We start from the raw sequence: 10,643 nt of genomic DNA on the forward strand, positions 1-10,643 counted from the left end.
ATCAACACTGCAGTATTAGGAGAGAGTGAAAGTCAGTCCTGCTCAATGCCATGGCTAGTCTTCGCGTCGATAGTCGGATACCCATAGACACTATTTGTCACACCTCCGGCCCCACGTTCGGGCGCGAGGAATATGGAGGTTACTCTTAAGATAACTTACCAAAGGGGGGCTAGACGCGGTGTCGCCTTCTAGCCCCAGTGTGCCAGACCTAGGAGGCAGAGCTGGGACCCCCAACCCGCGGTGCGAGAAGTCGCCACTGCGGCGGGTTCGGGCCAGAGGGGACGAACACCGAGTTGCGTACTCGAGCAGGCCTTATTCTGCCCGAGTACATGGCAAAATGTAGTACTCATATACAACCCCCGAAGCGAGCAAACGTCCCGACGAAGGTGACGGCGGCGATCTCGCCGGCGGAAAATCAAAACAGCGCGCGTGCGCGATCAACTGCCCGAAGACCCAAGATAATCGCAAGAGGTACGCTCGTCCAACACCAGTAAGTAGTCTTGGACCGTGGAGAGGTCTCCAGGTTATATGCCCTGCCTCTCACCATTCTTCCTAACTGCGCGCGCAAGCTCTCGTGATAATTACGCGCGGCTGTTATATGGGATAGGGGATTCATGTGTATGCCCACAAGTGCTGCGTGCTTGTGTGTGTGTGTGTGTGTTATGCTATCGCAAACCAGGCTGAACACTGTCTGGGCGACGACGATTGTTTTTATTCCGGACTAAACCGGAGAGTTGGCTGGCAGCAGAAACTTCAAAACAACCTCTGCCAATGAGTAAGGTCTTCCAGCGCAGGGCCGCTTTCACGCGTGAGAGGCATGTTCGAGCTCGAGTCCCGTCAGCTGTAGCCAGCATCCTAAACGTGTCCCACTTCACCATGGCTTGTAGCAAGTCCCCGGTGCGGAACAGCGATCGTGGCTTTTCTGGCAAAGTGCTCATGCTTGAAATTAACTGAAGCGTGACAGATACTGACAAAAATTATCGGCCGTGATGTTGCACTAGAAATTTGTACTCCAGCGAATTCAACGCGCGTCAACAGCATTGCATCCAGCTTTCTGCTATACTCGAGAAAAAAGCTGCAGGTGTCCCCCCAACGACACCCCTTCGGTCAGTGGCGTCGACCGATTTCCATGACGCCGTGGATTAGTGAACCCCCTTTCTTCTGCTTGCGTTGTCATTGGAGGATTTTGTGGGCAGTGTCCATTTCCGTCATGAAAATTGATCGACGCCTTTGGCCGGAGGGAGGTCATTTGGAGGCAGAAGCCATTTTCTTTTTTTCGCACGAGCGCATGCCAATCACGCTTCTTAACGTTGATAACATATAGTTTTAACAGGTATTGGAATTCGGTGCTTGAGGAGCATGTTGCCCAACCTCACCGGTAACTGTTAGGCCTGCTCTACTCCTGGTATCGAAATCCACAGCCTATCGCTTGTCACTCGCAACATATTTTACTGAACGCAACAGCGCTTGGCAAGTGGTCTTCTGGCTTCTTTTGACCAGCAAAAGGCATTAGATCGCCTCGAACGTGGTTACATATTTAGCGCGCTTCTGGCCTCCAGGTTCCTGGCAGGCTTCAAGCAGCTTAATTGGAAGGCATATGACATTATGCATGGCACTGTGTAAAACTCCGCTTAACAATCAGGCGAGATCTCGGCAATCCCCAAAAGCATCTATTCGCCACCAAAACTTCCGCGCGACCCCATGACCGGGCTGCTGTACAGACGCCGCAACTCACGCCGAGTACCGTATCAGGCTCCGTCTCGAGGCTGGCCGCCAATGCACTTTTGCTGGAGGGCTAGATGGGGCGGCGCGCCCCTGTCTTCACGGGCTGTGACAGGCCGCCGCAATCACGATGGCAAACAGCAGCCTGGCCGTATTGCAACAGCATTACCCCTGCCGCACATCTCACCCCCCCCTCCCCCTCCCCCCCCCATCATTTTTGTGGTCTCATCGCTTTCGCCATCACGTGCAAACAAGTCCCACATGCACAGTTGCAGTAAAAGAGCACCCGTAGTTTGAACCGTAAGTAAAACCTGTCAGTAAACTGCGATCCCCATCAGAGAGAGGTCACCTTCAGACCGGCCACTGAGGCGGTCTCCCGCATGAGCGTTACGTACGCATGCGTCGTCGCTGTGCACCGTAGCCGCGCGATTCGGCAGCGGTAGACGTCAGTCATTTGGCTGCCGCAACCCCCTTGTTGGCGAGACCAAACGTACGGCGGTCGTGAAGGCGTCGATCTATTCGGCGCGCCTGCCTTTTTCCTCACTTTGTCTTTTTTTTTTTTCGTTTTGTCACCATTCGCAGAGTTCGGGCTGCGCACTCCAAGAAAGCAGAAGCCCGCGGCCATCGTCTCCAGGTAAATGAACCGCTGCTGAATACGTGCTCCGTGACCACCAATACCTAACCTTACCATGCTCGGAAAACGTGGCGGTATCTTCTACTGCCTCGCTGCAAACGTCTTCAAGACTGCGGTTATGGCTTTATGACGTGGTGCCTAATAATGACTCAGCAACCATTGAGCGTAATATCTGCAACGAATCCCATTCACTCAGTCATTTTAAATATTCCAGTTGCGACAGGCTGCAGATTTCACTCGTGCGGAGTGCAAGTTGCGTGCACTCAATCTCGATCTGCACTCGATCTGCAAATAAAAGCAGAACTCAGACGCAGCACTGGCTTCTGCAAACTGTTGACGTTGAGTGCGGAGATATGATTTGTGAACAACTCTTTATTTTTCTCATGACCAAGAGCGGGTTTGTGATAACCGAACTTGTTTTCCGTGCAGTTTCACACCGAGCAGACAGGCCGCCACCATGATGGCCAACATGGTGAGTCCACAGTGGCATCTACGCGTTATGCCCTCTCATGTGCTTTACCTTGCCTTCCCGAAAAGTGTTGTAGAGGACGAACTTGAGGGTTTCCATGTTTTCCGCTTACTGCATATTAGGAGTAGCATGTTGAAAGAAAAATTCCCTTAGGATTCTCTGCCGAGAGCGACTGAACGTTTTCACCTCGACGCTCATTTGATTTGCCCTTTGGTGTGCCTTCTGCCAGCACCTCTAAATAACTAGTAAACCTCTCATCAAAATTGAGGGAGGCACTTAAGCTGCGCGCCTTTTGAGGGCATGACGCTACAACATTATAAGCTACCAAAGTGTCACGCGGCGGCGCTGCTGCTCCTGACGGAGAGCGCCATCTATGGCAAAAAAAAAAAATAGAAACAGGGAATACGAGGGCCGCGCCAGGTGGGCGTTCTGCTTGCACTGCCGCATTCCCACTCACTTGCATGCACGTGTAGAGCTCTCGCGCTGCATCTGCGGCGTGTCGCAGTGTCACGTGAGCGGCACAGCTTCAGGAAAATATGCTTTCTTGACATTTTGTTTTCTGTAAATCGAACTTGCATAAGTTTGAAAAGTTAGTTGATAACGTGTACTACTTGAAGCAGACGGTTGACAACTACGATACACAATTGAATGCGAAGTGCACTTCGGAAGTCAGTGACCACATCGCGTAAGCCGAGTGCTTTGTATTAGCCGTTTTAAGCGATAGCTTAAACAGCTTATTCGACCGAAAAGCCGCCGGTGTATTGTAGCAGTAGTCGCCACCGCGTGTCGGAAATAATCGGGGGCTGGGTAAAAAAATCGTAGCATTCAAATTTTTTTATTTTAGTGATTGCTGATTGATTTGTGTCTAACAGGCGACGATGATTTAATGAAATCAATATAATTATTTGAATAATTGTTGAATTAAAGAATTGAAAAAAAAATAGCAAAAGGGTGTTCAGAGGCGTCAAAATGCTCAGAATGAAAAGCCAATGCTTGATGATGCTGAGTATCTGTGTAAAACATTAAAAACAACGAAATAAGCAAGGAGCCCGTGTACTGTGCATTGTCAAAGTACGTTAAAAACCACAGGTGATCGAAATTTCCGGTGGGCTCCACGACGACGTCTGTCATAGCCAGAGTGGCTTTCAGACGTTAAATATCCCATAAACCAAACCAAACCCAGAAATAAATTAAAAAGTGCAAAGCGTCATCAGTGTGTGTGTGAAATGTTATCTCGTCACACCATTAACGGCGGAGCTTAGTTGTTCTCCTTATTTTTAGTATATGCTCGAAATACGGAACCCTCTATAAATACTACGAATCGAAGCACTCAACAGCGCACTCGATGTATGTTATGCTCTGTTTAATATGAAGAGTACGCTTTATTTGTTTTTATGTGACATCATTGGATAATTAACCGTGTTCTCTTAGGTATGAAAGTTAATGGCATGCGAAAACCATATTTATATGGCAGTGGCATATATCCATTGAAACGCCCTGGAAGGTAAGAGACAAGCGTTCTTCATCAATTGAAGTATCACACCGCGGAATTATTCGTGAAGCAGCGGAACTCTTAAGATCTGGAAAGGCTTGGAGCTAGCCTGAAGAAGCTTGTCTCATGTAATCCGGTTCTCACACCAGGAATTTCGCGAGAATACGGGCTTTACAGGCACATAATTGGCTCTGCAAACGCAGTGTTTAATACCGCGGTGGTGCCAGAGCAGTGCACGCGACGCGCACGTCTAAATAACTAGAGCGCAAACGCATGCGAAACAATATTAATACACCCTAAAACAAATTTTAGAGTTTTATTGTTTCCTTGTATCCGTTCCCCGATTATTGGACAGGCATGCTGCCAAGGCCCCATTTGCTGAGCACTTTTAAGGCAGCGATAAAAGTCCATGCTAGCTCACGTTTATTTGCTCATAGTAGCCATGATAATCCCGATCATGCCATGAAACGTTAGAGCTTTTCTTTCGACACAGAAGATGCCCTTGCAAAGCCGGCACTTACGCTCACTGTAAAGCGAAGCTGCTGTACACCTGAATGTAAATTATTACGACTCATTGCACCAGCGGGGCAACAGCCAATGTTTCGACCTCTGCGTCCGAGAATTGGAAAAGCATTAATGCTGTATAATGCAGTGTTTCGGTAAAATCAATCGGTCTATTCTGAACCCACGAGACATGTTTTTCGGCGAGCAACAGTTCATTTTTAATTTAATGGGCACCTTCCAGTTCTTGAATTAACCGTTACCCTGTTCACCTCTCATCTTATCCTTCATAACAGGCAAGGAGACCAGCATTCTTGAAAGAAAACTTATTGAATCAGGTCTTTTTATCTTTTCAAACAAAGGCATCCATTAGAGATCGCGAGCACCCGATGCCGCGCTCCACTCCTACTCCCCGCTCTACTGAACAGCGCGTACGCGCGCGTGCTACTGGAGATACCGCCGCCATTTGGTCGGCAGCGCCCGCCGCGCTCCTCCCCAGTAGCCTCGCACCGCGGCACTGGCGTCGTGCGCTGAAACTTGAGCTTGGGATCCGCACGCGGCGCGGACTACTACGAATACTGCTACGCGACTATTACTGCTACTGTGCAGGTGGATATTCGAGCGAACAAGCTGTATAAGCTATTACTTAAAATGACTAGCACGAAGGATGTGGCGTTTGAAATGTGATCGCTGACTATCGAAGCACACGTCGCGTCCAGTATGTATCGTAGTTGTCGACTGTCTGCTTCAGAGAGCACATATTACCAACGAAATTTTCAACCTTTTCCAAGTTCGATGTACGGAAAATAAAAGTCAAACGAGGAAATTTTTCTGAAGCAGCGCCGCCTAGGGCACACTGCGCCCCGCCGCAGATAGATGCGGCGCGAGAGCTCTGCACGTGCACGGAAGGGAGCGGGAATGCGGCAGTGCAAGGAGAACGAGCGGCCGGCCATTTTTCTGCCATAGATGGCGCCTCCCGCCAGGAGCAGCAGCACTACGGCGAGGTTGTTTGGGAGCTATAACGGCGCCCGTCTGCGGCTCACCTTTACGTGCACATACTTCGAATCGCCAATATCCCTCAACTTGTACCTCTGTTATCTCACACATACTCTTTAGTATTTATTCCTTAAACGGAGCTTTATACCTATGGCAGCAGGTTCTTCACATAATATGGCAGATACCAATAAATGGTTTTGTTTGGCTAAACCCGAAAGCCAAACCAAACCATTTATTCGTATCTACCATATTACACTGGAGGACCTTCCGACACAGGTATAAAGCTTCGTTTAACAAAGCCGTACGAACTGGCATGCGTTGTCTAGCGGTAGCATGCCTCACCTGGAATACAAGGGTGCTGAAGAGTTCGATTCCCTCCGCCTCCCACCAGAATTGAGAAACCCCAGTTGGCAGCTCCCGCCAAATCAGCACTGAGTGGAGCTTACAAAGTCTACATTTGCTAGCCCTCAATCAAAACTCGTTGACACCTAGTGTATAGCCTCGAAGGTTGAGCGCATTCACCAGTGCGATATCGGCTGTAACCCAGTGCACATAACGTATTACGTAGAAGGATCGGTCGCAAATACGTTGCGAATGTATCCCGAGTTCCGCAGGCGGCCATCAGGTCTTACCACAACTCCCTGAGGCAAAGCAGCATTCTACTTGGACGAGATCCGGTCGAAAGAACACCTGTCGTAATTTGGGTTCAAATATTTAAATCGGTATCTAGCAGCTCCGCCACTGTGAATGAGAACCGTCCCTGGACAACATTCTTGCGCGGATTTTGGCGGAAGTGAGACCCGAGCACAGGTTTCGTATGTATTGAGTCTGGTTGGATGCTCTGTCCAGATACTTCATATTTTCGAGCGAAATTCGAGCGCAGCCATGTAGGTATCTTGTTTTGCAATATGCAGAGGTAAATAAGCTGAGAGACATGTTTTTATATACGTCCAGTTTGAGCCTACTCTACAACCGTCCTTCAACTGGGAGATGCTTTCATGGCACCTGCCGCCACCGCCGTCGTGTTTCGACGAGCTCGCCTCGAGCGGCGCGGGCGCGTTTCTCTACTGCGTAAACGTATTTCACCACGCATAATCTGCGTATTCCTTAAGCTCGGAGGCATATCCCTTTCCGATATTCGCTCTCTTTCAGGCACCTTGCTAGGCGCTAAATTCCTACTCTCTCAAGTTATGCCCGTATAACATCACACGTCCTCTCGAACGTGCACAGCGTACAGTCGTAAGCTGCCATATTATACGAAAAACCACCTGACACAGGTTTAAAGCCAAGCTTTAGCCTAGCCATCCGAACGTCCTTGCATGCCCTTGAGGCTGCATGTGTGACTCAGGATTTAAGGTGGTTGATGTCACCTGCCCCATCTGGCAGCTGCCGAGCTGGCAGTTGGACACTCGAGTAGCAATCTGTACCACTTCCATGCCCGGAGTCCCTCAGGGGTTCCTCAGGATCCCAACGCTGCCACTCTCCAGATATATGTGTTCCGGATGAGCATGGCAGGTTGCACCCCAGGTTGCCCTGTGCCAAATGCGCTAGGTGGCCACCCTATAGCTGCACATTGGTTACAACTACGGCGAAAACAACGTCGCTCGAGCCAGGAACGGGCGCTTGAGAACTGTGCTTTTAAAATACCAATGGGGGACTACGTTCCAACACGCACCGCGCTCCCCTCTCAAAGCATACAGCACGTTACTTCGATTGGGGTTTATCTGCACGCCATGAAATAGTGCAGCGCCGTGTATCCGCATGTTTTATCGTTGTATGTCACCTTCTATATGGAGCCCGTACACTGGTTGCATTTCGAAGCGAACGTATAAAAACATGCTTCTCAGATTGACATCCTTTACATTCTACGACCACCCGTTTCATTGATGACAACCAACCGTGTAATGGCTGGCGTCATTCACGTAGGATTTCTAGCATGCAGACTTTCATTCAGTGGGGCCTAAATAGGAAAAGTAGCATTGTTCCCACCGAGTGCGGGCAACAGTTGTGCCACGGGGGGATTTCAGAATGCACGTGATTGACTGCCTTGATGCCAACACCGCAGGACCTATCCCAGCAGAGAGGTGCCTACGCCTACGCCCATGACGACCAGTATGCCGGACGCATGGTCGTCGCCCATGGCACGCCACCTTACCGTAAGGAACCTCGCCTTTCGCTAGCCTCCTCGCAGCCAACGCGCATCCTTCAGTGACTGAAGAAGCTAGGAAGTGGTTGGAGAAAGCAGGATCAACATCAGGCCTCTCTTATTTCTACGTACCTCTACGTATTTCTACGTACCTCAAAGGGAAAGAAAAAAAAATGCCAATAATTGGTCGCCACTTCGAGAATGCAGATCCGAAATTTATGTACTTGGCTGCGGTAGACTTTGAAATACATTTTACGTAGATACATCTATCGAGCTACTCGTGAGCAGAACGTAAAAAGGCGAAATATCCGTAACAGGTATTCCTGCTTGATTTATGCTCATTAGCACAGTTGTGCATTGTTAATACGAATCTCATTAATAAGGACGATTTTTCTGGGGTCCAATCTCTTTCAGTATAATAACGCCTCGTTAATATGGAAACCCGTTGTCCGGTCGATGGACCGAGGGGATGCGCAGGGACTAATTAATTTTTTCACGTCCAATATAGATGGCGATTAGAATAAAACCTCTAGAGCCCCAACCAGATGGTTCATTTCCTGCGTTTCAAGCGCAGGACACCGTAGGACTGCGCAATGTAAAGGTGCAAATGACTGACTCATAGCCCTTTTCTTTTTTGGTTTCACACTTTAAATTGCAAGGTCCCTTTACCATTAGCCATATTGCATGAATGGGTGCAAAGATCATCATTTCTGAAGCTTGTTCTAAGCAGAGATCCTAATTCAGAAGCGACCAGCCGACTGAGTAGTGGGATTGTGGTATTTTAAAAGCTGCAATAGAAGTCAAGGTCATCTGGCCATAGGACGCCACAAAACGTACTATGCTTTCCGCCAATACCCCCAATCCCCAACCCCTTGAGCGATGGGAGGCCTTATCATCCAGCGTTGCCCTATCGATTCAGCTCACACTGAAGGACAGGGGCCAGGAGCTGCTGGGAACATATGGGTCTCGCAACTAGGCAACTAGGGTCTGGAGCCTGCGTGCACCAACGATTTATTGCGGGCCCAGTAAATGTTGATTCATCATTATCATTATGCATAGATCACCAGACGCGTGAAGATACGTTATATAGAACAGTCGATCCCGGATATGTCGAACGCGGATATATCAAATTATTGCTTGCATCGAACTCTCAGAATATCCCCATCAAAAATCCCAGTCAAAAGTATAAGAGTGGCTTTCGCTTTATCCAATTCCTGATCAGCGAACATTCAATATATTGAACTGAGTGCTGTTCCCCTGCAAAAGGACGCTTCTCCTAACGAGGTCTCACAATGATATTTCGTGCGCGGAGCCGGGCTGGCTGCGCAGCTTTGGTCACCTGCTGGCAGGGTCAACATTCTAAAACTGCGAGTCCGGTTGAAAATGGCCCTCGGTCTGACATGCTTGTTTTTAACGCGACATGCTGTCATGCGGACAACCCAAAGTTCCATACACTGGCTGTCGTGGGACCTTGCTGCAAACTTTGCTGACCAAAGGCTTGCGGCAACTCTCTCGTGGATTGCTTCGTTGCTGAAGAAGAAATAACTTGAACCGAATTTTGCGTCCTTCCCGGAGTAAAATTCAGTTGCACGTTTAGCGTTTCCTCTGTCCCCCTACCTTCTGTGTGTGTCTTTCTTGTGCGCTAGCACCATGTCTGAATTCGTTCGCCAACTAGCCCAATTAAGAGCATTGTCTCTCATACTAGGCCCCCACACGATTCCAAACATCAAGCTCGGCGCTCGGAACACCTCAAAGAGCGGTCCTTTCACCGACACTCTTTCATATTGTTCCTATGCATCTCCCCAAACAACTTTCTGAAATTCCAGACATACATTTCGTTCTCTATGCGGATGACATCACTGTGTGGGCAAGCCGAAGCAGTGACGCCACCATAGATACCCACCTCCAAACAGCCTTCAACACTACTGACACGTACGTGAAGAAGAGAGGCCTATCTTGCTCACCGTCTAAATCTCAACTCTTCCTCTACTGACCAAAATCCACTCATCTTCATAGCCCACCTATAAAACTAACACTCGTGTGCTAGGAATGACTGTCTACTCCCATGGAACGCATGGGGATGTAATTAAAACCCTCCAGACTCATGCTCAACAAACTACTCGGCTCATCCGTCGAGTAGCATATCGGAAAACAGGCCTTCACGAAAGAAAACTTCACCTAACTCAAGCATACGCTCTTCCTTACTTACCCCTCACTAGCAAAGAGCACGATCGAGTAAACGCTTTACTCTGCAGTTGCACAAAAACAGCCCTGCGACTTCCTCCCAGCACGTGCACTCCGCTTACTCAAGCTTGAGGCCCATAATACGTATGAAGATCTCCGTGAAGCCACGCTGACAGCCCAGACGACCCGCCTTTCGCGTATGCCATTAGGTCGCGCACTGCTCTCTTCTCTACACATATCCCCAATAGTACTCCCATCAGGAGGCACCCCATTACCTCCTACAATCCGCTCCAAAATTCCAGTACACCCCTGCCTAAAAACGTGAACCCGGAGCGGGACGGGAACCGCAGCTGAACAGCCAGGTCGCAAGCCTTACACAGGCAATATAAAGAAGACCCTAATGTAGTATATGTAGATGCGGCCACTTATGCAAACGCTCATCGTAAGGTACTAGCAGTTACAAACTATCATGCAAATCTTCTCTCTGCTTGCTCATTTC

At 49.0% G+C, this 10,643-nt stretch overlaps 1 protein-coding gene across 1 annotated transcript in view; it reads left to right on the forward strand.

Moving 5' to 3' along the window:
• The window catches only part of LOC146203332 (E3 ubiquitin-protein ligase RNF212B-like), a 99,334-nt gene that overhangs the window by 54,130 nt on the left and 34,561 nt on the right, over positions 1–10,643 (forward strand). Inside the window, exons 8-10 of the mRNA XM_084602999.1 lie at positions 2,305–2,356; positions 2,786–2,828; positions 7,880–7,970. Of these exons, the coding sequence (XP_084459125.1) occupies positions 2,305–2,356; positions 2,786–2,828; positions 7,880–7,970 (186 nt within the window). The remainder of the gene's footprint in view (positions 1–2,304; positions 2,357–2,785; positions 2,829–7,879; positions 7,971–10,643) is intronic.

This window comes from Amblyomma maculatum, chromosome 1, assembly GCF_055883805.1.
Source record: "Amblyomma maculatum isolate TAMU_Amacu chromosome 1, ASM5588380v1, whole genome shotgun sequence".
In the NCBI taxonomy this organism is placed as follows: Eukaryota; Metazoa; Arthropoda; class Arachnida; order Ixodida; family Ixodidae; genus Amblyomma; species Amblyomma maculatum.